At 42.3% G+C, this 27,349-nt stretch overlaps 1 protein-coding gene across 1 annotated transcript in view; it reads right to left on the reverse strand.

The window, feature by feature from the left end:
• Window positions 1–202: 202 nt before the first annotated feature.
• LOC140915160 (uncharacterized) overlaps window positions 203–27,349 on the reverse strand; it is a 52,145-nt gene continuing 24,998 nt past the window's right edge. Inside the window, exons 12-18 of the mRNA XM_073354738.2 lie at window positions 27,246–27,277; window positions 23,610–23,632; window positions 19,955–20,029; window positions 18,705–18,847; window positions 5,740–5,884; window positions 3,594–3,740; window positions 203–1,358 (exon numbers count right to left, since the gene is read on the reverse strand). Of these exons, the coding sequence (XP_073210839.2) occupies window positions 1,169–1,358; window positions 3,594–3,740; window positions 5,740–5,884; window positions 18,705–18,847; window positions 19,955–20,029; window positions 23,610–23,632; window positions 27,246–27,277 (755 nt within the window). The 3' untranslated portion in view covers window positions 203–1,168. The remainder of the gene's footprint in view (window positions 1,359–3,593; window positions 3,741–5,739; window positions 5,885–18,704; window positions 18,848–19,954; window positions 20,030–23,609; window positions 23,633–27,245; window positions 27,278–27,349) is intronic.

Below are 27,349 nucleotides of genomic sequence, written 5' to 3' on the forward strand. Positions count from 1 at the left end.
TGTGGCACCTTAGAGACTAACCAATTTATTTGAGCATGAGCTTTCGTTAGCTTAGCCTAATGATGAGAATCATTGTCTGTTCACTACTGTAGCATAATTCGCTGGTATGAAAAGGCTGATATTGCAAAGAAATAAAAGCTGGGTGTGCAAATGAAAGACAAAACCAGAGAGTGAAACCTTTGATATTTTCTATTCCATTCATTTATTACTTTTACAGTTTACTGGAGTGATTTGACCTCTGACTTGGGTAGTTTCTGGCAATTAATGAATGGGTGGTTGGATTGAGGGCTTGAGTTTTCAGGCAGGACTACATAAAAGCTGTTGGCTTCAGTGAACAAAAAACAATTTGGGGTTGGGGGAGAATTTCAGTTCATCTGTTTTGCAGCCCTCAGTGTTGGGTTCACCCCGGCTCTCCACACTGAAATTTTACTTCAGATATCTTCAAGGAGGGGGCAAGAGCTAGTGGACTTTACCAGCCTTCTGGAGTCTTCACATAGTGGGTTCTGGGCCACTCTCCCCCTCTCAAGATCTTTAGATGGAGGCAAGCCCTGTCAAGTAGTTCTGGGCTGACTGAATCACCTCAGATCTCAGATGGTGGGTAGCGTAGAGCTACCAGGCATCCTTCAGAAACCTTTCTGTTATTGGGAAGCACAGCAAGCCTGCTTGCCGGCTCCTCAGATAATGTCTGGTGGGAAGAGAGGACCATCTAGCTCCTCCTCAAAGACTTTTGTTAGGGGAGTAAAGGTCCCCTCTCGCATAAAAATGGCTACAGGTTAAGGGAGACCGTATGCTGTTTGTTGGGAGGCCCAGCCCAGTCCCAGGTTCACATGAAATGGTCTAGAGGTCAGTGCACACCCTTGAGAGCTCTGCTCTGGTAATGAAACCAGAAAAGCTGGATTTTGGCATAAAAGTTTTCCACGACCCTACTCCCTAGTTCTCAGCCTATCTGGTAATTAACAGCTAGAAAATGCGACCCCCCTTTGGCTATTATTGCTCACTGAATATTCACTTTGGTGCTAACGAGTATCAACCATGGAGTATTAACACAAGATTAAAGAGAGAAAACAGGTAACAATATAGCTTGGGAAAAAAGATCACATTACAAAATGCAATCTGCAGGACTAGAAAAGTGGTCTTGTTATGGTGTTAGCCACCCCTGGAAATGCCTTCATAAAGCGAGAAGGTGTTGCATTGCTGCAGGAGGCTGAGAATGCTTGTGCACATTGTGGGGCAGAGTTTGAAGCACCCTTTTTTTTTGTTTGGGGAATCGGACACTCAGTAACCTCTCTTCCAGTGGGCTGCTTACAGGCGGGGTAGAGGATATTGAAGGAGTCTCAGCATTCACCAAGATGTACCTCCTGAAAAGAAAAACAGAGACAGAGTCATCTCCAAGTGATTGATATTAAGGTAAAGATACATGTCAATCTTTCCGAATGCTAATACTGTAGGTACTATGCTTGGAGGAGGTGGGCACTCTGTATTCATTTATCCATGCTCTATGACAGGTTTCAGAGTAGCAGCCGTGTTAGTCTGTATTCGCAAAAAGAAAAGGAGGACTTGTGGCACCTTAGAGACTAAGCAATTTTTTTGAGCATGAGCTTTCGTGAGCTACAGCTCACTTCATCGGATGCAATGCTCTGTGCTCCATGCTCTATGATCATCCAGTAGCAGAAAGGGCAGTTGTTGTCAACTATATGGAGCTAAGTCAAAAGGGGCTGTTAGGAAAAGCAAGCAGGAAATGAGATAATGACTAGAGGTAAGATACCTCTGGGGAAAATGCCACAAGGACCATTAGGAAAACAATGGCTGGGCTGCTAATTAGGAAGGGCCCGCCTCCCAGGGCTGGCAGACTAAGGTCAGAAGGAGACAAAACAGTTAAAAAGTCCCTCTTTGAAGAGAAATGGGGACCAGTTGTCAGAGAAAGAGCCTGACACAAAGAGAGGCTCTGTGGAGGAAGTCTGAAGAAGGTAGGCCTACCTGACTCACATCAGGGGGGAAAGTAAGCATTAGGTACATAAGCCACACTGTTCTCCTATGACAGGTTTCAGAGTAACAGCCGTGTTAGTCTGTATTCGCAAAAAGAAAAGGAGTACTTGTGGCACCTTAGATGCATTGGATGAAGTGAGCTGTAGCTCACGAAAGCTTATGCTCAAATAAATTGGTTAGTCTCTAAGGTGCCACAAGTACTCCTTTTCTTTTTACTGTTCTCCTATGCTATGTTTCAGAGTAACAGCCGTGTTAGTCTGTATTCACAAAAAGAAAAGGAGTACTTGTGGCACCTTAGAGACTAACCAATTTATTTGAGCATAAGTTGCATCCGATGAAGTGAGCTGTAGCTCACTAAAGCTTATGCTCAAATAAATTGGTTAGTCTCTAAGGTGCCACAAATCCTCCTTTTCTTCCTATGCTATGTGGTGTTCCTACTGTTAAGAATAAATGATACTTTATTTTGAAGAGGCTGATTGGTCACAGGATACCACTGTTCACAGCTCCTGAGAAGTAGAACTGCAGATACTGAAACTCTGGCCTGTGGTTAGCACACAGAGGTCTGCAACTGAGGTCCTGGTGTAAGAAAGGGAGAATCACGGGGTTTCACCCCACAAAAGGTGACAGCTTGAGGCTCATCACTTGTGGAGGTGCATTCAGAGTGATGCAGCTAGCCCTGTAACCATGACATTATGCATGCTCTTCAAGAGCTCTTGAATAAGCCAGGCAGTCGTATCAGAATTATACTAATAGCTTGACATGGTTATCAAACAACAGCTCCCTTTACTACACCAGAGTGAGCTCAAATATCTCTGGAGGATCAAGCCACAAAGCAGACTCTCTCTTTTAGGCAACCTTCTGCATCACTGCTTTACAAACAGCCACAACAAAGTGTTGGGCAGAAGGAGACACCAACCTGGTGTCTATATAACACACACATTCTGAAAATATCTTGATCAGAGTTTTCTTTGTTGGGTACTTCTCAGCCACCTTTGTTCTGTGCCCATTGAATCATTCATAGGTGCAGGCAGCCACCACCTGCATGTCCAACTGTCTAGGCTGCTGTCTACTTACCCTAAAGGCCTGTTCTCTGCTCTCAGAGTAGTGTTCAAAGGGGTGGGATTTTCAGACTTGGGCTCTGCATGTCTCTGCTGCATATGCATAGTGCTGGCTGAAATGACCTATTCTCACTTCATGACACCTGGTAATTTGGCAGATAATTTCCTGGATTGCTTTGTAAACACCTGTCATTTCTGCTAAGAAGTGCAGCTTTCTGTGCTGCTGTTATTACACCTTAGATAAAATTGTGAATTTGCCCCAAACAGAAATTCCGTTTTTTGCTGAGAAATCTGACTCTTACTTTTGAAATAAAATAAAATTCAGGGTGAACATGAGAACCGTTTTATTATTTTACACATTTATGAAATGCAATTTTTTCCTTTCCTGGATTTTTGCCAGCAGTGAGATCGCTATACGCATCTTTACGGAGGGAATGATGGGATCAGACTGTAGCCAGTGAGTGAAGCATGATGGGAATAGGAAAAGCCTGGGGGAACAGAGTGATTATTCATCATGGGTTGGCAGACACAGAGGGCTTCTCTACTTACCCTTTGCTAGGGATTGATTTTGTTGGCTGCAGATTTCTCTCTACAAGGAGGCTGCTTGCTTTGCCGTCTTTAAACAAGCCCTGCATCGTCCTTGGGTAACGCAGTTTTGCCTCCAGGTCATGTGTGGTCACAGGTCCCCAGGCTAGTCTATAATATCACATTAGATTACTTTCAAATAATGGGGGTAAAAGAAGATTAAAAAAACAAGATGAAAACATGAGTTATTAAGGCATACTTAAGAATCAAAAAATATAGGGTCCAGCTGGAAATCTCAGTTCAGGGGAGACCATTGCTCCCCTAAGAAACTGATCTCTAACGGAAAACTATTGCCTAAGGATTTAAACTTCTCCCAAAATCAGATTCAGTGGCTGCTTGATACTGTGCAGTGATACTGCTCTGCCCTAGAAGTGGCATTGGAAGAGGCAGCCTCTGCTTCCAGCCCAGGGCTGGAACGCAATGTTCGGAATCAACGCAAATATCTGAGTGAGATCGGGTAGCTCCCTCCTGCCCCAAACTGAAAATTCCTTGTAGTTTCCATGAGTTTCCTGGAACAGAACCTCTTTTGGTTATAGGGCTACACTTATTGTTCAGTGCTTCTGTCTGCAAGGGTGAAAAACATGATAATTTGATTTAAACAAGTGAGGCATCAGACACAGGTAAGCAACTGCAATATGAAACAGTCCTCACAGTCTCATGTTACAGGAGGACTGGATTTTAATCCTCAACCCGGATATACACTTGAGTTCAGGATTCTGGAATCCCCTTCTCCATTGGCATAACCCTCTGTGCATTGGAATGTTCTTGATCTCAGGGAGTGCAAGGGGAGGCAGGAGAGGAAGACAAATGGCAATGAATGGGCATCTTTCTTCTCTGGCAGAGAGGAATATAAACATTGTCCCTAATTTGCACAAGGAGCAGCTGATGCGCAGAGGTGAAGTGAGTTGCCCATGACCACATGGTGAGTCGCTGGTAGACCAAGGAACAGAACCCATGCGTCCTGATTCCCAGTCCCCTCTTTAGCAGCTAGCCCATGTTCCTTCCCCTTCCTATAGAAAAAAGACTCCAAGTGAAACTTTTGCCATAAAAGGGAGTGCTCTGCAAGAACTCTTGGATCACTTGTCAAACTAGGAAATCCTACAACCAGCAAAAGGTGAAAAGTGCTGCAGAGGCAGCAAGCTCAGTGCCTGCACAGTGTTGGGAGAGAGTGTTTCATGAAGCTTATGCTCAAATAAATTTGTTAGTCTCTAAGGTGCCACAAGTGCTCCTTTTCAGATGCTAGAGTAAAACAAGGTATTTCCACCCTGGAGGATTCTGTTTAGTGACTGGCCCAGTATCCTGAAAAGGATGAACTTTGGTAGCTATGAAAAGAAAGTAGGTCACAAAGGGACAAATTATTTTATTAAACATCTCTACTGGCCTCAGAGCTCTGCAGTATTCAGCAAAAACCTGTTCCTCTTAGCATTACCTTTAGGCAGAAGCTCTTTGAGGTTGGGACTACATGTTTTGTTCTGTGTTTGTACAGCACCTAGCACATTCTGGGTATTACAACATAAACAGAAGCAGCAATAGATACTGTAACATGGCTTAAGGTTCAAAATACTGCACCTCACTAGGGTGTAGCTCACGAAAGCTTATGCTCAAATAAATTTGTTAGTCTCTAAGGTGCCACAAGTACTCCTTTTTTTTTCATGAAGCACCGTGTATTCTCCTTTCTTGACCAAAGTGCAGCGTTGCTGAGTTCTAAAAGGATTCCTGCCCAGTTCCCCTCAGCTGGGAGGCTGCCTGTTGGAGGCTTGAGTGTGAGGAGAGGGTTTAAAGGAATCACTGAAAGAGGGAAATGCAGAGGGGGGGAAAACAGTTCTCCAGTGCTTGCACTGTCCCATTCAAACCCTTGGCTTGCACCCAGAACTCATCTCATTGGTCTTCCAAAAAACAAAAAATGACTGAATGCTGCGAGGATGGTGCTGCTGCTCCCCACATGTTCAAATCAATCTATTACAAAGCTAATGCAACTCAGAAAAGGCCTTTATTTTTTACATTCAGCCTGTGAAGCATTAATGTTTCCCGCTGAGTAATTCACTTGCAAAGGAAGAGTGAGCTGGCTCAGAACCTGGATTTCTCTGGGCTTACTGAATGTTTTGTTTACCTGTAAGGAAATTCCCTGGAAAAGTTGATGGGGGCCTCCTGCATCACAGCGCACGGATGGGAAAGGACATGGGACTTCTTGTGAGGCTGCATCCAAGCAGCAAACTCCGTTTCAAAGAGGTTTTCAGAAATCTGCAAATTCTGATCTAGGGAATGGAAAGAGAAAGCTAGAAGGCTCGTAATGTATTTTTATATACAGAAATGAACTCAGACATATATCTAAACTACCACATCTCACCTGCATGGGTCTCTATGCCTGGGAGTGAGAGAGACACTAAACTCCAAGCATTTGGGGAAACTTTAAATCACTCAGCATTTTATTGCATTCTTTTCCCTTAACACATTTCTTTTACTTTGTTTATTAAGCCCCTCTCTAGCACTCTATATCCTTATGTATTGAAAGGCTCATTGCATTGATTAAAAAATACTGCTTACATGCAGGGTTCTACATAGAGGGCCAGATTCCGAGGTGATGCATAAAGGAGCATACCTTACATGTCAGGAAAAAGGAGTAATTGGATTTAAGGGAGCCCAGGTTGGTGTCACATTCCAAGGGGCCAGAAGAGAGGAGTGTAATAGGAAAAGCATCTTCCAAAGAGTGTAATAAAGGTGGGAATTAAAATAACTACCGTGTATTTTAACTTACAGCTTCTTCTGGCTCCTTGCTATTTATGTTAAGCCAACTTAGACTCCTTTGGACTCACTTCCTGATATGTAACCTAAACTACCTATTCTAGTCTCTCTCTAGTCTGTTCCATACAGAGTCTTAGGCAAAGCACATCACCAGGTATCTGAGCTCCCTTCCAGAGTAAAGGGTAAATCTTACACAGCACCTCTGAATTTGGCCTAGGCTTTTGGGGGAATCACTGCAGCAACACAGTATCTATGGGAGTATGGATTACATGATTTTGGCAGTGTATTCTTTTATTCAAACACACATCCCTAACCTAAACACCTGCCTCGACAGCTCCGTTCTCTATGCTTTAATACTATCTTAATTAAGGAAGAGTGTGAGATTTGTTTGATAAATCTTCTCTATCTGGCATTTATAAACTGAATATTTGGAGATTGAAATCGACTGAGACTGAAACAGATCGAAACTATTTCCTTTAAAATTGCAAACAGCAATAGACTGAGCTAAAGGAAATTGTAGGACAGTGGTATTCTGTCTTCTATGAAAGAAGTCCACTTACCTGCCTGTTAGGGCTAAGAGAGAATTTAAAATGGAGGATCTTACAGTGAAAGACACATTGAGTTCTCTCTCACACAGGTCTTGCCTGCAGTAGAAATGCTGTTACCCGTTCAGGGCTGCTGGAACAATTTTTATAGTGGGGGATTGTAATGGATATACATGGAAACCACTTCAAGCCAGGGAGTGCGGCAGCCCCCCCAGCACCCATAGTTCCAGCATCTATGTACCCATTATTCCCAAAAGGTAGCACTTCCCCACAGGTGCTTGCACAAATGGAAAAGAGCTAGTGCAGGCTGACTCAGGTGTTTTTATCACAGTGTCCTGTAACCCTGCCTAGAGCACTGCCCCTTGGGAATAGTCAGTAAGGACATTTCTAGTAGATGCTGCCATGGAGACTTTACATTAGTTTAGATTAAGGAAAATATTATTTTGCACTGAAAGAATGTGCTTTTCTCTTTGCTAATAGTCACTGAGTGTGAGAGGTAAAACCAGCAAAATAATCACCCTAAAGAGCTACAAACCAAGTCTAAAATGTGCCCAAAAATCCAAACAAACCTATACTGCTTCAGCCAAGCTTTTATTTACCCACGAGAGAGAGCTGCCATCCCCACAGCACTGATGGTTTGGCCAAAGGGCCTTCCCACACTGATGGGCCAAAGTAATGGTTACAGCTAATCCATCTAAAGGGCCTATTCAATACATGGCAGCCAATCAGTAAAGAGCCTGAGAAATGACATCAGAAGATATACCTTTGGCGTCACAATCAGGACTAAATCTTCAGTGCAGGGTATATTTTTTCTCTTGATGTCATTAGGCTGCTGATTGGTTGGCCTGCTTTCAACAGACTTTCGATATAGGACTGTTCGGATTGGTTATTAAGGATTACTCTCAGCTGGCTTTAGACCGAAGAAGGGATTTATAGAATCTAATATTAGTGGTATGTATTTAAAGATGGATTTTTGTAAAATCTCAAAAAGAAAAGGAGTACTTGTGGCACCTTAGAGACTAACCAATTTATTTGAGCATGAGCTTTCGTGAGCTACAGCTCACTTCATCGGATGCATGCCGTGGAAACTGTAGCAGACTTTATATATACACAGAGAATATGAAAAAATACCTCCTCCCACCCCACTGTCCAGCTGGTAATAGCTTATCTAAAGTGATCACCAGGTGGGCCATTTCCAGCACAAATCCAGGTTTTCTCACCCTCCACCCCCCCACACAGATTCACTCTCCTGCTGGTGATAGCCCATCCAAAGTGACAACTCTTTACACAATGTGCATGATAATAAAGTTGGGTCATTTCCTGCACAAATCCAGGTTCTCTCACCCCCTCACCCCCCTCCCAAAAACCACACACACAAACTCACTCTCCTGCTGGTAATAGCTCATCCAAAGTGACCATTCTCCCTACAATGTGCATAATTAAGGTGGGCCATTTCCAGCACAAATCCAGGTTTTCTCACATCCCCCCCACCCCCATACACACACAAACTCACTCTCCTGCTGGTAAAACCAAGGGGTGAGGGGGTGAGAGAACCTGGATTTGTGCAGGAAATGGCCCAACTTTATTATCATGCACATTGTGTAAAGAGTTGTCACTTTGGATGGGCTATCACCAGCAGGAGAGTGAATCTGTGTGGGGGGGTGGAGGGTGAGAAAACCTGGATTTGTGCTGGAAATGGCCCACCTGGTGATCACTTTAGATAAGCTATTACCAGCTGGACAGTGGGGTGGGAGGAGGTATTTTTTCATATTCTCTGTGTATATATAAAGTCTGCTACAGTTTCCACGGCATGCATCCGATGAAGTGAGCTGTAGCTCACGAAAGCTCATGCTCAAATAAATTGGTTAGTCTCTAAGGTGCCACAAGTACTCCTTTTCTTTTTGCGAATACAGACTAACACGGCTGTTACTCTGAAACCTGTAAAATCTCAGTAAATTACTCTTAATTTTTCTGATTAATTATATCCCTTGTGGTGCTGTAGCTAGAGCTGAGTGAATGCTTCCTTGGGAGTAATTTCCTTGATACATGTAACTTCTTTTTCTGCTTGAGGACAATTTACAAGCAGATCATGATTCCCTCACATTTGTTTTTAACTTAAATTTACCCCACAACATTTGTTTGTTTTTTTCTCTGTGGATTGATCACAAACAGTTTGCTGCAAGTATTGGCTACTCAATATTCCACTTTTGTGATTGGTTACAAAAGTCCCATAGTCACAAAAGTCCCATTGCTTTGTTTCTGTTCCTTGGTTATAACTCCTATATGCAAAAGAAAGAGCGAGGAAGCCATTTGGGCTTTGGAGTAGATAAACAGGATCAGGGAAATTTTTGAAACATTAAACGTTTTCCCTTCCGGATCAGCCAGACCTTGCCAAAGGCATCGTTCCTAGAAAAAACAGTCTACTGTAAAATTTAGTGGAGGGGTTCTGAGGTTACATAATTTTTTTTCTTATCACATACACACAAAGTAAGTGAGTCTGTGATTCTAGCTGTGAAGGAGGCAGTGAGCTGACAGTACGGCTCATGTGCCAGGAATCTGGCCATGAGTTTAGGGAACACTAACTGTTGTGTCAAACAGTGAGACATCCACAATAAAATATACTAGGCATTTTGCATTTATTGATTTGTAATTTTCACCACAGTTGAAAATTGTTAGTTGTTTACCCAGACTAACTGCAGATGCTTGCACTGTACTACTTGCAAAGGGTGAAGTCAGATCTTTTAATTGTCTCTGCATCAGGGCTCTCATGAAGGGTTTTGTCAGTTTAAAACAATCGGCAATTATTTTAGTGTGCAAAATTCAAATTCACTTTGAGTATTCACGCAAATAATACTCTATCGTGTGTGTGCTCATAGAATCACAGAATTGTATTAATGTAGGGCTGGAGGGATCTTGAGAAGTCATCAAGTCCAGCTGCTTGAACTGTGGCAGGACCAAGTAAATCTAGACCATCCCTGACAGGTGTTGGTCCAATCTGTTTTTAAAAACCTTCAATGACGGCAATTCCACAACCTCCTTTGGAAGTCTATTCCAGATCCTAACTACCCTTATAGTTAAAAAGTGTTTCCTAATATCTAACCTTTATCTCCTTTGCCTTAGATTAAGCCCATTGCTTTTTGTCCTACCTTCACTGGACATGAAGAACAATTGATTACCACCCTTTATAACAGACCTTAAAATATTTGAATACTTATCAGGTCCCCCCTTCAGTCTTCTTTTCTCAAGACGAAGCATGCCCAGTTATTTTAACCTTTCCTAATAGGTCAGGTTTTCTAAACCTTTTATCATTTTTGTTGCTTTCCTCTGGACTCTATCCAGTCTGTCCACATCTTTGCTGAAATGTGATGCCCAGAACTGAGCACAGTACCCCATCTGAGTACTCCTGAATAGAGTGGGACAATTACCTCCTGTGTCTTACATATGACACCCCTGTTAATACAGCGTTAATGGAAAGCAAAGACAAAAGGGCAGAGGTGAAAGCAAAGGTGAAGTGATTTTTTTTAAAGTCTGAGCCTATGCACAGAAAACAAAAGCACTGTGCTATTGCTTGAGAACCAGAAAATGAGACTGATTAGAAATGAGAATGAAACAGACCAACCTAGTTTTACACTTCAAACTTTACTTCTTTGCATTCAGTTCATAGCATAAATGGTGCAAAGCAAAATTGATTTTTAAAATTCCTTCCATTTTAACAATCTAAGATGTTGCTATTTAACACAGGTAAGGAATTCAAAGAAGTGAGTTTTTGGTTGACCATGTCCCTTTAATTATTACATTCTGACACAGCACAAAGGGTAACTGCAGGCCAAAACATCTGTGGTGTTGAAAGTCTGACTGTTCTTTCCCTTTGGGAATAAAAACTTTTTATTGTTCTTTAATCTTATTTGGATTATTTTTGGACATGCATCAGACAGATAATTAAGTTATTAAGGGTGAGTCAGACAATGTTTTCTTGATTTTTAAAACCCATAACTTACAGTCTTTGATCCTACAAAAGCCTCACTCAGGTTAGTAGTCCTTCTGACCCAGATTTTTCAAAGGTATTCAGGCATTGCTGCACTCAGTGTTGCAATGCCTAACTGATTTAGGAGCCTAAATCTTATTTTCAAAAGGGATTTTAGGCACTTCAAAGCCTAAATCCCATTGAATGGCTCCCAAGTGTCTAAATCTCTTTTGAAAATGAGCACAGCAATGCCTACATGTCTTTAAATATATGGGCCTATGCTAATAGCCCTATGAAGTCCAATGAAACTACTCAAATAAGAAAGGGTTTGCAGGATGTGGCCCTTAGATTGTAAACTAGTTGGAGCAGGGAGCTGCTTCATTTAACTGTAAAGCACCATGCACAGCTATGGCAGAACTAAAACATAACTATAAAAACAATACTGTAGAAATAACAGATCATTAACCAAGGTTTTTCCCATCCCCCAGCAGTTAATCTAGGAAATTTATTCTACTGATTCATCCACCAGTGGTAACTTGAAAAGTGCTGTGACACGCAAGCAACAAAAGATCCAAACTTTTGCTTTGTACAGTAATTACAGAACTAGAGACAGACCCTCAGCTCTGCCAGGATTTTCTAAAAGCAGAACTTATGCATAACCCATATACTTACGGCTACTCTTGGAAGAGACACCCTTACCAAATAAACCAAGGCAATGAGTTTTTGGGCAGTAGTGGATATTTATTTCTGACTCTGGAGCACAAAGAGTAGAGCAAGTAAAACTCGGCTGTTTCATTCTGCAAAAACTCACTCAACATTTTGTTGGGTTTTAATCCATGTGGGTTAACAATTGCTCCCTGTCCCCAGATTTAGAGCTGAGTTTGGGGTTCAAAGAAAGCCAAAAGCTTACAGGAAAGCTCAGTTTCACCTATTCCCATACTGAAACCAGGCAAAGTTGCAAATTTCACCTAGTTTTGATGTCAAACCATAAATCAACCCAGGTTTGTTCACAAGGTTTGTGAATTCTAAATTAACCTTTTTTTTTTTTTGGCACATGATGCTGGTCTGAATTTTGAGCAGGCAACAGAACCAGGCAAGTTTAATGCGGTTTTGCATGTCATTTGGGAAGATTTATTATGTTTCTACTAGTACTATTTCCATGCCAAAACCACATGGGATGAAGAGAAGGGAGAGAATTAGTGAAACTGTTCTGAAACAAGGTGACATGAGCCTCGCATACAGAAGATTAACCCTTTAAAGTGGCAGCACAAAGGCTGGTAGGCTTCAAATGAGATACACAAGTTGTGTTTTGGTTGGCCAACACATTGCTCTCTGCCTGCCTGCTGCTGGATGTCTTCGTATGAATAGGTAGATTATTAAAACACAGTACTCAACAGTCCTGTCCTTGGAGCACTTGACAGAGCAGAATTCTTTTGTATGTTTCAATACACTGATTGAGCCTAACAACAAAGCAGAGTGGAAGGATAATGCTATGTGCCTGTGACAAGGTACCCAGCAAATGCAAAATGCCTGGGATAAGGAATCCAGTACTCTGGGCTGGCAATTGTACATTGTTGTCTTTGTTTCAGGACAACTGAAATAACTGACAGACTCAGAAGTGTATATTTTTATTTTTAAGGTATCTTTATGGTAGGGAAGTTTGTCCCAATCATTCACTACTACAGTGCTGGTTTAAATGGCATGTTTTAAAGCAGTATAGACAATAAATCAGCTAGACAAGGCAGGAGTTGCTGCACAGAATGTCTGAATCAGAAGCTCCAAAAAATTATTTTAGAACTTACTGTTCACCACAAAAGGAGAGAAACTACTTATTTTCCTTACTAATAAGCTGTGTTGTCAGCCTTGACAGAAGTAAAAATAACTAAAATACTACAAAAAAGGGAAGGGTGTGTGTCTAAGTGTAACTGTATCACTGCCCCACCCAGTACAATGGGAAAGAAATTAACTGGGTAGACCTACATTCCAGTAGCAACTCAGAATGACTACAGCTTTATTTCTGTGCCTGGAGATATACATATTTTTTATAGGTGATCATAAGAAGGGAGGGAGAACCAGCTACCGCTTGAACGAAGTAAGGCGAGACAATGCACACAGAAAAAAATAGAAACATGTTTTATATAAGGAATTTATCTTCATGTCTTTCTGGAAAGTTTCAGCATGATTTCTGAACTGGAAGGGCACAGTGTAAATAGCAGAGATGGGTACAGACAGGAACTTCTGATCTAAGGCACCATCCAAACTCTGGGGAAGGTGGGGAATCAGAGATGAATGTTGCAACTTGGGCTTTTCTCTGAATTGTGGGGAAGTTTGGATTTGGATCAGATGACTCTGCTCCATCTCTAATAATATGGGGAATGAACATCCCACTTTTACAGGGGCGTCCTGATGTCCTGGCCTATTGAAACCATTGTTTCATTCGAATTCATAATGCAGCCTGTCTGCTACCCAAGTCTCCAAAGCAACCCCCTTCTCTTGCACTGTTGTCCTTCCATAAAAATGGAACTCAGGGCCCTCTTGCCTCTGTATGTGGCCTACATGATATCTTTCCCTGTTAAAATCTGCATTCTTAGATGTTCAATGGAGATTGTTGGGTTGCTTCAAATCACCCGAGAATCAAATATACGGTTCCCAGACTCCACTGCATACCAGTGCATGGGCTGTACACTAGAGAAGAGCTGTGCTCGGGCCTCGCACAGAGGCTGTTGGATTTCAAGTTCTTCTTTAAAGTAGGAAGTGGATTCTGAGAATTTTCAGAGTGGAAGGGAGAAGGAATGTACATGATCCTGGAGGGGGCACCTGGTAAGAGTTTTGTCTGTATGAAATGCCGTCTGATAGAGCTGATGGAGGAAAAGATCCGAGGTTTGGAGATGCAGGTGGAAAGTCTAGTAGAGTTTAGGAAGGGGTTTGAGCAGATTACGGAGCAAAGACATGAGGTATCTGAAGGGAAAAGCTCAGACTTGCAGGTGGAATCAGGGCTGGGGAATTCTGAGGGGAGACTGGGTGAGGAAAGTGGTCAGTGGAAGCATGTGACTAAAAGAACCAGGCAGAGGAAAAGACGGGTTAGTGAAGGAGAAATAGAGCTCAAGAATAGGTTTGCAGAGTTGGAAAATGAAGAAGGGGCTCAGCAGGTAGTCACTGAAGGTGGAAGGGCAAGGAAGAAGAGAAGAGCGGCTAGTCCTATAGGAAAAGGGGAAGAGTTAATGGAGATTACACCAAATATGAGCCCCAGGAGGATACAGGATGGGTTAAAGAGGATTACAACGGAAAATAGGAATGGAAAGAACTTGCACCAGAGGGAACAGGGGATAGACTGGAGAATAGCACCGTCACTAGGAAAAGGCAGGTCTATGTGATTGGGGACTCTTTACTGAGAAGAACAGATAGGCCTGTAACCAGAGCTGATCCAGAGAATAGGAGGGTGTGCTGTCTTCCAGGTGCTAAGATACGGGATGTAGACCTGAGGTTGAAAAGGATTCTAAAGGGAGCAGGAAAGAATCCCCTAATTATCCTTCATGTGGGAACAAATGATACGGCTAGATTCTCGCTGGAAAGTATTAAGGGAGACTATACTAGGCTGGGGAAGATGCTTAAAGGAAATCGATGCTCAGGTGATCTTTAGTGGGATTCTGCCTGTTCCTAGAGAAGGGCAACAAAGGTGTGACAAGATTATAACTATCAACAGATGGCTTAGGCAGTGGTGCTATAAGGAGGGCTTTGGGATGTATGGCCACTGGGAGGCATTCAGGGACAGAGGACAGTTCTCTCGGGATGGACTTCATCTGAGTAGGGAAGGAAATAGACTTCTAGGATGGAGGCTGGCACAGCTGATTACGAGAGCTTTAAACTAGGAATTTGGGGGAGATGGTTGGGAGATGTCCAGGTAATCTCCACACCGGATTTTAGCATTGAGAGGAAAGAAAACGAAGTAAGAAAGGATACAGCCGTGGATAAGAGGAAGGGCAGTGCAGATACCAGTCTAATAGGTGATACTGGCTGTAGAATGACTGTGCCTCATAGGGTACAGAATGTGAGCGAGGCCAAACAGCAAAAATTAAGATGTTTGTTCACCAATGCGAGGAGCCTGGGTAACAAAATGGAGGAACTAGAGCTACTGGTGCAGGAAGTGAAACCAGATACTCTAGGGGGAACAGAAACAGGGTGGAATAGTCGTCATGACTGGGCTACAGGGATTGAGGGGTCTGTGCTGTTTAGGAAAGACAGAAATAAAGGCAAAGGTGGTGGAGTAGCACTGTCTATCAAGGATGAGGTAGAATGTAAAGAAATAAGAAGCAATGAAATGGATAATACAGAGTCCGTCTGGGCAAAAATGACATTGGGGAAGAAAACTATTAGAGCCTCCCCTGGGATAGTGCTTGGGGTGGGCTATAGACCGCCGGGATCTAATTTGAATATGGATAGAGCCCTTTTTAATGTTTTTAATAAAGTAAATACTAATGGAAACTGTGTGATCATGAGAGACTTTAACTTCCCAGATATAGACTGGAGGACGAGTGCTAATAATAATAATAGGGCTCAGATTTTCCTAGATGCGATAGCTGATGGATTCCTTCAGCAAGTAGTTGCTAAACCGACTAGAGGGGATTCCATTTTAGATTTGGTTTTGGTGAGTAGTGAGGACCTCATAGAAGAAATGGCTGTAGGGGATAGTCTTGGCTCAAGTGATCATGAGCTAATTCAGTTCAAACTGAATGGAAGGATTTACAAAAATAAATCTGCAGCTAGGGTTTTTGATTTCAAAAGGGCTGACTTTCAAAAATTAAGGAAATTAGTTAGGGAAGTGGATTGGACTGAAGAATTTATAGATCTAAAGGTAGAGGAGGCCTGGGATTATTTTAAATCAAAGCTGCAGAAGCTATCGGAAGCCTGCATCCCAAGAAAGGGGAAAAAATTCATTGGCAGGAGTTGTAGACCAAGCTGGATGAGCAAGCATCTCAGAGAGGTGATTAAGAAAAAGCAGAAAGCATACAGGGAGTGGAAGAAGGGAGGGATCAGCAAAGAAAGCTACCTTATTGAGGTCCGAACATGTAGGGATAAAGTGAGACAGGCTAAAAGTCAAGTAGAGTTGGACCTTGCAAAGGGAATTAAAACCAATAGTAAAAGGTTCTATAGTCATATAAATAAGAAGAAAACAAAGAAAGAAGAAGTGGGACCGCTAAACACTGAGGATGGAGTGGAGGTCAAGGATAATCTAGGCATGGCCCAATATCTAAACAAATACTTTGCCTCAGTCTTTAATAAGGCTAAAGAGGATCTTAGGGATAATGGTAGCATGACAAATGGGAATGAGGATATGGAGGTAGACATTACCATATTTGAGGTAGAAGCGAAACTCAAACAGCTTAATGGGACTAAATCAGGGGGCCCAGATAAGCTTCATCCAAGAATATTAAAGGAATTGGCACATGAAATTGCAAGCCCATTAGCAAGAATTTTTAATGAATCTGTAAACTCAGGGGTTGTACCGTATGATTGGAGAATTGCTAACATAGTTCCTATTTTTAAGAAAGGGAAAAAAAGTGATCTGGGTAATTATAGGCCGGTTAGTTTGACATCTGTAGTATGTAAGGTCTTGGAAAAAATTTTGAAGGAGAAGGTAGTTAAGGACATTGAAGTCAATGGTAAATGGGACAAAATACAACATGGTTTTACAAAAGGTAGATCGTGCCAAACCAACCTGATCTCCTTCTTTGAGAAAGTAACAGATTTTTTAGACAAAGGAAATGCAGTGGATCTAATTTACCTAGATTTTAGTAAGGCATTTGATACCGTGCCACATGGGGAATTATTAGTTAAATTGGATAAGAGGGGGATCAATAGGAAAATTGAAAGGTGGATAAGGAATTGGTTAAAGGGGAGACTACAACGGGTCCTACTGAAAGGTGAACTGTCCGGCTGGAGGGAGGTTACCAGTGGAGTTCCTCAAGGATCGGTTTTGGGACCAATCTTATTTAATATTTTTATTACTGACCTTGGCACAAAAAGTGGGAGTGTGCTAATAAAGTATGCGGATGATACAAAGCTGGGAGGTATTGCCAATTTAGAGAAAGACAGGGATATCCTACAGGAGGATCTGGATGACCTTGTAAACTGGAGTAATAGTAATAGGATGAAATTTAATAGTGAGAAGTGTAAGGTCATGCATTTAGGGATTAATAACAAGAATTTTAGTTATAAGCTAGGGACGCATCAATTAGAAGTAACGGAGGAGGAAAAAGACCTTGGAGTATTGGTTGATCATAGGATGACTATGAGCTGCCACTGTGATATGGCCGTGAAAAAAGCTAATGCGGTCTTGGGATGCATCAGGAGAGGTATTTTCAGTAGGGATAAGGAGGTTTTAGTACTGTTATACAAGGCACTGGTGAGACCTCACCTGGAATACTGTGTGCAGTTCTGGTCTCCCATGTTTAAGAAGGATGAATTCAAACTGGAACAGGTACAGAGAAGGGCTACTAGGATGATCCGAGGAATGGAAAACTTGTCTTAGGAAAGGAGACTCAAGGAGCTTGGCTTGTTTAGCCTAACTAAAAGAAGGTTGAGGGGAGATATGATTGCTCTCTATAAATATATCAGAGGGATAAATACCGGAGAGGGAGAGGAATTATTTAAGCTCAGTACCAATGTGGACACAAGAACAAATGGATATAAACTGGCCACCAGGAAATTTAGACTAGAACTTAGACGAAGGTTTCTAACCATCAGAGGAGTGAGGTTTTGGAATAGCCTTCCAAGGGAAGCAGTGGGGGCAAAAAATCTATCTGGCTTTAAGATTAAACTCGATAAGTTTATGGAGGAGATGGTATGATGGGATAACATGGTTTGGTAATTAAATATTCATGGTAAATAGGCCCAATGGCTTGTGATGGGATATTAGATGGGGTGGGATCCGAGTTACCCAGGAAAGAATTTTCTGTAGTATCTGGCTGATGAATCTTGCCCATATGCTCAGGGTTTTGCTGATAGCCATATTTGGGGTTGGGAAGGAATTTTCCTCCAGGGCAGATTGGAAGAGGCCCTGGAGGTTTTTCACCTTCCTCTGTAGCATGGGGCACGGGTCACTTGCTGGAGGATTCTCTGCTCCTTGGAGTCTTTAAACTACGATTTGAGGACTTCAGTACCACAGATATAGTTGTGAGGTTTTTTGCAGGAGTGGTGGGTGAAATTCTGTGGCCTGCGTTGTGCAGGTCAGACTAGACGATCATAATGGTCCCTTCTGACCTAAATATCTATGAAGGTCAATGGTGGAGAAGGGGAAAAGCTGGTAGACTAGAAAAAAATGAGATCTGGAGAAGCATAGTGGGAGGTTACAGGTGAGTATCTACCACCACAATAAAGCACTCCATCAACCCCCCTTTATATGCTCCCTAGCAACAACTGACCCAGAACGGACTCCCCTTCTACATTTCAAACCTTCCCACTCATCCAAATGACTGTCATAAAAGTGAATGTTAGGGCTGGCTGTGTACAGTAACTCTGGGGACTTCAGCCTTATGGAGAACTTGGTGTTAGTTCCAGGCAGTCATTTTACAAATTAATGTGGTTTGCTTTGCTCCACACTTGAAATGAAGATTTTCAAAAAGTTAGTGCAGGCTTGAAAAAATGTCACCCATCATTTGCATCAAGCCGTAAATATGATGCATATGATATCTGTTTCAATTAGAGACATACCTATGAAAATAGACTTATTTTGGGTGCTGATTTCTCCTTATTCACAAGTCCTTTCCCTACCTACGCTTGTCCCATGTGTAAATATTACATGTTATTGGGAATAAAGAGCCTTACATTGCTGGGAAGTGGCTGGTTGAGTACAGAACCAGTGGCTTGTTGGAAAGTGGAGGTGCTGCAATTTCTGGAGCTCCAGTATTGCTCGCTTCTTCTTTGCATGCTCAGTCCTTTCATTTTCTTTTCTTCTCCAGGTCTCCAATCTGGAGATGAGACAGAGACACATGGTGTTTTCAGCTAGGATGCTTGTACACCTGATCTTATCTTCTCCATTCTCCCAGTTTGTTCATAATAACAAGGGGCTAGGATTAGACTAGTGAATTTCAGTCTCCTTACAAACACTATGACAGGACCATGCCCTGAGAGAGCCATTGCCCTTTCTGCTTCTGCCACACCTACATCACAAAAACGAGGTGTTAGAATCGGTATGTTCCTCTGTCTACAGGCTATCGTCAGCAAGGATGGGTCTTGTTGTTCGAGTACAGGACTAGAAGTTAGAAGAGCTGGGGTCTGTTTCCGTCTCTGCCACTTTATGTGATCTTGGGCAAATCACATAGGGCGCATTTTTCAAAAGCAGGGTGTAATTTGTTCCAAACAAGACAACTGCAGCCCTCACTGACTTCAGCTGAAGTTGTGGGTGCTCAGTATCTCTGTAAGTCTGGCCCCAGATGGCTAAAGTTGGGCACCCAAAATTAAAGGACACTTTTTTAAATTTGAGACCTAACTCATCCGTACTACCTCAGGTCCCAAACAGCTAAAACAATGCTAGCCTATCTCACGGGGTGCTGCAATGTCAATGGCATGGTTTGAGATCCTCAGATGCTAGATTTCAGAGTAGCAGCTGTGTTAGTTTATATTGTCAAAAAGAAAAGGAGTACTTATGGCACCTTAGAGACTAACAAATTTATTTGAGCATAAGCTTATTATGCTCAAATAAATTTGTTAGTCTCTAAGGTGCCACAAGTGCTCCTTTTCAGATGCTAGAGTAAAACAAGGTATTTCCACCCTGGAGGATTCTGTTTAGTGACTGGCCCAGTATCCTGAAAAGGATGAACTTTGGTAGCTATGAAAAGAAATTGGGTCACAAAGGGACAAATTATTTTATTAAACATCTCTACTGGCCTCAGAGCTCTGCAGTATTCAGCAAAAACCTGTTCCTCTTAGCATTACCTTTAGGCAGAAGCTCTTTGAGGTTGGGACTACATGTTTTGTTCTGTGTTTGTACAGCACCTAGCACATTCTGGGTATTACAACATAAACAGAAGCAGCAATAGATACTGTAACATGGCTTAAGGTTCAAAATACTGCACCTCACTAGGGCTTTATCACTCCAGCTCACATTGCTACCATCTTTCTGTTGATAAATTTTCTTCCTCAGAAAGGTCCTAGGGAGAAAAATTCAGCATGACTCAACTGAGAGTTATAATCAAGAAACTGACAATTATTTTTAATATAGAAACTTAGAGATTGTATTTTTGAGTCGTTTTGTTTGTTTAAGAAATTGACAGAATCAGGATGCACTAAGAGAAATGTTCTTTTTAAAGTTTTTATTTTTTACCTCTCAAATAAAACAAACCTAATTTTCTCTCTCTCATAAGGAACCCTCTCTCTTTATCTATGTTCATTTTGGAATGGCAGCCTTATTAAGTTAGTGAAAAAGACAGCATAGGATGTTTTATAAAAATCCCGTAGCCACTCACTCACCTTTTTACTTTGTTAATTTCCAAAGTTGCTTCTTTTTCCTGGTTGCGCAATGTCACTTGAGGCAGTACTGCTATAAGCTCATGACATGGAGGCCATTCTAGTTCTCTTTACAACCCCGATCCCCCAATCTGACCTGAACCATCATTAATGTTTTACCTTATCAGGGGCTCTCAAACCATTAATAGCTCAGCAGAGACCGTGTGCGCCTGACAGGTTTTAAGAATGAAAACTGGGTGTTCGAGTGATTAAAATAAAATCTGATCATCTAACAAGGTCTTGTTTAAAGGTGGCACAGTGGCTTGTGCAAGCAGCGATTCAATGGCAGAGCTGGCAGATCAAACCTTTACACAGGTTCAACAAAAGCCGTTTTCATCTCCAGCTCCCCCGCACTCAAAGGCAGGGCAGAGCTGCCCTGTACTATTTGTCAACTTTGTATACACATAGTCACCACTGTTACCATTTGATTCAAGCAGAGGGAATGTGGTGTGAAGACCTTGTTTCTCAGGAAACTGTTCAGGTTTGTAAGGAGATAAGCATGCTCAGTAAAAGCATTTTGGAACCGAAGGGAACAGAATAACTGGCACTAAACAGAACTGGTTCTTTAAAACATGAGTGCTCCTTTTATGGTGCAGAGCCAATGGAGCTAGGGAAGCTAGTTTTTACCGTGCTTTACAGATTATCTGCTAAATGATCAGCTATATGTTGATGGCAAGATTTTTATACCAAGAGATGATATAAGAGGCAGATAAAAGCTTGGTTTTCAGATCCTCAGGGTTTGGAGTAATGGCTGTTAGAAAAAATCACCATTTGAATTGCAAAAGGAACACATTTGATCCAGGAGTCACTGAGAGAGAGAATCAATACAGAACAGCATAAAATTTATTTACACAAAGTCATTCTAGTCTTTATTGCTAAAAGCTTTACAGCTTCTAACAGAAACATTTCTCAAATAGAGCACGCTTAACTTTAATCCATACACTGTTTTTCTTCCTCCTTTGGCTACTGATAAAAAACGCTGTGTTTAAATATGGGCCATACAATCCAAAGTGAGATTATATGGCTCCACAAGGATAAATTCCAACCTGGGAAATGGTGCCCTTCAAACATAAAAGATCAGTTGCTGGGTTCTGGCTGGGAGGGTGACTCCCACATGATGCTGGCTCTCTTGTACGTGAGGGGATGAAAAGGACAGTAGCATAAATCTTACACTGAAAGTCATGGGTCTTCAGGTGCAGAATGGCCCCCTAGATGTTTTGTTTAGTAGGGTTTTCTCATTATTTCATCCAATTCTTTATGGCCACATTCAATATCGAAAAAGAGAATTACAGTAAGACTGAAAATTCTGCAGGACAATACCCTAGCCACTGGGTTATGAGGTATTCAGGGGTGGAGCACTCCCAAGCTCTTCTGCTGAAGCTGTTCCACTGCACATACATGATTTGTCATTGGCACAGGGCATAGAAGCTGACTCTGGAAAATACTAGTGGCTGCGCCACCAAAAAGCTCAGGGAGGTGCTTGGGGGAGGGCAGAGAGGGGCGGCGGGGGGAGGGGCGGGGCCTCGGAAGAAGGGGCGGAGTGGGGGTGGGGCCTCGGGGCAGAGCACCCCAGGGAAAACTAGAAGTCGGCACCTGTGGCACAGGGTTTCAAACTTGGGTCTCCTACTTCCTAAGTGAGTTCCCTAGCCACCAGGCCAGAGAGTCAATTTCATTCTCTGGCCTATGACCATGGCAGTCTCTGAGCTACTCCTCCATATGAAAAATGAGGCTCGTTGTGACTGGTTCCTTTACAGCAAATCAGGTGTGCCCCTATGATGCCTTTGACCAAAGTTAAACACCATGCTATGGTTAAAAGTACAATCCCTCTGTTTGAAAGACAGTATTTGACCTTTCAATATCCACAAGAAATTCTCTGCTCCCTGAGGTTGGCTACTAAGGGCAACATTGTTCCCCAGTTTTATAAGCAGGATGCTCTAAGGGAAGCCTGGTGTTCTTCGTCATTCTTTCCCCTGAGGCTGTATCTTGGAGCTGCAAAATGATGTCTAGAAGACCATGCTGTGATGCTGCTGCCCAAATTTGCTATTCCTTCCCCTCTCTACAAACACATCCTTTTTGTCACAAGGAGCACACTAGCCTCAATTAACTCACTATCTCTGTGTCATTTAAATGACCCGACGAGGAAAAGTAGACATCCTCAAGAATAGATTCCTGTGCATTTCAATACAATGCTGGCTCATAAGAACGAAGCCGAAAAGCAGGGATCGCAACCAGCACATGGGTGCTCATGAACCAAGACAAAACTAGTATGTTCACAGGAAGAGGGGAGAACATGCCCCATAAGGACCAGGCTGTGTCTAGCCCAACAGGGCAGTGTAAGAGCCAGGCTCCATCACAGCCCTTCTGTTTGGGGACGGGCATGCACTGTTTCCTGCATTACTGGGAGCGCAAATATTGGAAGCATGTGATGTCCTGGAGTTTCCCCCAGATGCTGTAGCTCTGCTGGATCCAAACATGGGCCAGTCCCTAAATGGCACAATTTGGCCCTAATTCAGCAAGGTATTAAAGCACTGGCCTAACTTTAAGCATATGAGTAGTCCAATTGGCTTCAATGTTTGTAAGAGTACAGTGAAGTGAAGGGGAGACACCCCAAGCTGGAGGCACTTACTGAGTTAGGAATTCATTACATGGTGACGAGGGAAGAGAATGGTTTTGGAAAAAAAAAAAAAAGAATATGCTCTTTGGGGCAAGACTGTCTTTTTGTTCTGTGTTTGTAAAGTGCCTAGTGCACTGGGGCCCTGGTCCATGACTGAGCCTCTTGGGCACTATGATAATACAAATACTAAATAGTAACAATGAATAATCTGTCCTCCTCCCCACCTGTTTCACTGAAGTGTCTTTCCTGAGCTGCAGTCATTGCCAGAAACATACACAGAATACGATGTCAGTGTGAAATGCTTTGAAACACTGTCACAATAGGAACAATTTTCTCTAGGGAATGAAATCAGACTGCAAAGTTATTTTCTGTCTGCTGAAACATGAAAAGAATATGAATGAGATTACATCTGGCCCTGGGTATATAAGAGAGCAGAACCAGCCTTAACCAGATTCAGTTTTCCTTCAGTATCCTTCGAAGAAATTAAAAATCCCAAAGAAATCCTGAATCTGGCTAGATGTCTTATAAAAGAAACCACATTCTTGCCTAGCAGAAACAGCGTGCCTTTGATTATTTGGAAACACATGACTTAATCATCCCATTATGCATACCTTTTCTCAGCTGGTGCCAGAGCCTGAAAAAGACAGAGACAAGCATTAGATAAAACAACATGATTTCTAGCTAAAGAGATTGGAGTCAAAGGGTCCAACCCTGCATAGGGCTGAGCATCCTCAATGCCCATTGACTTCTCTGGGAGGTGTGGGTGCTTAGTACTTAGCAAGATTGGGCCTAAAGGGAGCCCTCTCCCCTGAACTGATACCAAGCTAGATAACTAAAAATCTTTATCTTCTTAAGTAACTTCCCTCCCTCAAACAAAGATCCACAACATGCAAAAAGACCCATGGGCAAAATGACTGGTGCTAACAAGTTTCAGAGTAGCAGCTGTGTTAGTCTGTATTCGCAAAAAGAAAAGGAGTACTTGTGGCACCTTAGAGACTAACCAATTTATTTGGGCATAAGCTTTCATGAGCTACAGCTCATTTCATCGGATGCATTCAGTGGAAAATACAGTGGGGAGATTTATATACATAGAGAACATGAAACAATGGATGTTACCATACACACTGTAAGAAGAGTGATCACTTAAGATGAGCTATTACCAGCAGGAGAGCGGAGCGGGGCGGGGTGGAAGGGGGAAACCTTTTGTAGTGATAATCAAGGTGGGCCAGTTCCAGCAGTTGACAAGAACCTCTGAGGAACAGTGGGGACCTAAAAGTGGCAATTTTTCAACAAAAAAACTTCAAAAACAGACTCCAAGGAGAGACTGCTGAATTGGAATTAATTTGCAAACTGGATACAATTAACTTAGGCTTGAATAGAGACTGGGAGTGGATGGGTCATTACACAAAGTAAAACTATTTTCCCATGTTTATCCCCCTCCTCCCCTCCGCTGTTCCTCAGCCGTTCTTGTCAACTGCTGGAAATGGTCCACCTTAATTATCACTACAAAAGGTTTTCTCTCCCCCCCCCCCACCCCGCTCTCCTGCTGGTAATAGCTCATCTTAAGTGATCACTCTCCTTACAGTGTGTATGGTAACACCCATTGTTTCATGTTCTCTAGGTATATAAATTTCCCCACTGTATTTTCCACTGAATGCATCCGATGAAGTGAGCTATAGCTCACGAAAGCTTATGCTCAAATAAATGTGTTAGTCTCTAAGGTGCCACAAGTACTCCTTTTCTCTTTGGTGCTAACAAGTCACTGTTCACTCATTTTGCCTTGGCTGCAGCCCATCCCCCTGTTATTTGTCTGTATAGTGCCCACCTAGATTATGATATCTTCAGGGAAGGGACCTGGTCTTCAAACCCTTTTGTAAAGCAGCGAGTGCACTGTTTGCACTATACAAATCATAAATAAATTAAAGAATAACTCCCCTTTCTCTACGCACAGGCTGCTAGTCAGTGACAACGCACAACACGGTGCTTTGATTAACCGCAGGCACTTCATCAGCTGCGGTTAACACACGGAGCTACAATTTTTCCTGCTTGGAATACCTGGTATGCTCCCATCTGCAATGCCAGATCCTTTCCCTTGCTAGCCTTAGTGGTAGAGCACAGCTGAGATGCAACCAGGACCCAAGAGAAAAAGGCCCAAGAGAAAAAGTTTGCTGTATCCTTTAACCGCATTGTTGCTAAGAACATTGAGCTTCCTGGTCTCTGTGGCAACATGCTCTTTAGCACACATGACACATTCATGTTTATAGTGCTGTGTTATTGCATGAATGGGGAACTAGCAACTGGAACACATGGCTGCAAATCCCAGCTTCCTAATTCTTCTGCTCTATGCCATTATGTTTTGGCAGCCATTTTAACCAAATGACCTCAATTGCTAATGAAAAGAAATAATCACTTCTTTAAATCCAGTCGGGAATATCCACATGAGCATGAGCTCATGAAAGATGCCAGTTTGACAACACTGGAAACCTTATCATCTCTGCAAAGAGTAAGTACAACATAAGAAGCAGCAGGACAAACTTCCCATACAATACCCCTTGCTAATGTGCCTCAATCAGTAATCTGGTGATCTAAAAGGGAAAGGCTCTGTATCTCATTCCCAAGCTCCTACATTCAGTGCTTAGATGGTGTTTAAAGGCAACAGAATATCAAGGAGGGCTTAGTTCCCTGACACGTCATCCAGATGCAAAACGTGCAGAGTATGCCTAGTACTCAGGTGTTTATTGCAGATATCGTTAACAGTCTTTGCACATATTGGGCACAGGAAGAAACCAGTCCATTTACTGACAGAAGCAGCAATTACTCACAGGCTGCAGAGAACAGAAATAATCCCTACCTTTATGAACATTTAAAAAAAAAAAAAAAAAAGCAAAGCTTCACAGCAGCATGGTTCTGAAAATGAACTGAATGACTTAACTAGCCCTGAGATCAGAGTTCTGTGTCTTTCACACAGGAATCATGAAGGGATCAATAGCACTCAATGCAGAGCAACAAGCTGCCTTTCTGATACTCATTTAGGTTTTGGTAACGTTATCAGTTCTAGCTGCGCACATGCAGAATCCCGAACTCAGAGCTGGCAGTTTTCAACAAGAGCATTTTGTTTTTTAAATGCATGTATTTATCATTTTGAAGCCCATACATGCCTCCAGCCCAGGATTTTGGATTTCAAATCATTTTGATATTTAAAATGAAAAGCATTTCAGTTCAACTTTCAATTACAATGTGGAAGGGCTGCAGAAAAGCCTCTTTGCAAGCATTGCTGCAACAGTTGAAACCAGAAGAAGTCCTCTTGCTAACAGGTTATAGCTGCTGGATTTGAACACATAGGAGTCTGGGGAAAAGAGCTTTAGTTTGGAACTCTTTCCCCTTTTGGTCTGAAAGAACCCAAATCTGTTGATCCTCTCCACACAATGTAAATCCCCTTTATTTGAGCAGACTCTCTATGTTAGTTACATGGTACCCATTACTGCAGTATCTAAACACCTCATTGCTTTAATGTATTTCTTCTCACAACAACCCTGTGAGGTAGGGCAGGCCTATATTATCCCCATTTTATAGGTGGGGAACTGAAGCACAGACATACTAAGTAACTTGCTGAGGATTACACAGGTAGTTTATAGCACGGCAGATAACTGAACCCTGTTCCCTTCAGTGGTAGGTTAGAACCCTACCCACTGTTCCATCACTCCCACATAAGTACATTTGTTATTTTTAACAGCTAATGTTGAGGTTGAGTCATTTCGTTTTGATTGATATTGGCTCCCCTGTTCTTGCATGTTTCCAGTAAACATGCCCAGATAGATTATTACAGATAAACAGCAAGAGTGCTATGAATCAAATGAATTACTGACTCCAGGACCAGTAAACATCCACTACAATCAGAATGATCCTGCAAATAGGTGCCAAGCCAATTCATACCACCTCAACAGCAATCCCTGTAACCAGTGAAGCTGGAGCTCTGCTGGACCCCAAAGGGAATTTGTCCAATCTGTGTCAGCAGGGACAAGGGTGGCATTGCATGGATCATTGTCTAAGGGAAATGGGTTTTAAATTGGAGAAACACAATCTTCAGGGAGTCAGACAGGAAGCACTCTGGGGTTCTTAAAAAATCTGAACATGCGTAACATCAATACCACGAGCCATATTTTCAAAGCAGAAATTCTGGTCATGAAAGTCTTTGGAACATATTCCCAATGATAAATGCGTCTTTCCCCCCCTTGTTTATCACATACCTCAGGTGGAGGAGTAGGAATCATTTTTTCTGCTGGCACAGAGAGGGAAAAAAAATAGAAAAATAAGCAAGAGCCAACACGACAAAAGATTTTATAATCTCTAG

Source organism: Lepidochelys kempii, chromosome 7 (assembly GCF_965140285.1).
Source record: "Lepidochelys kempii isolate rLepKem1 chromosome 7, rLepKem1.hap1, whole genome shotgun sequence".
Taxonomy (NCBI): Eukaryota; Metazoa; Chordata; order Testudines; family Cheloniidae; genus Lepidochelys; species Lepidochelys kempii.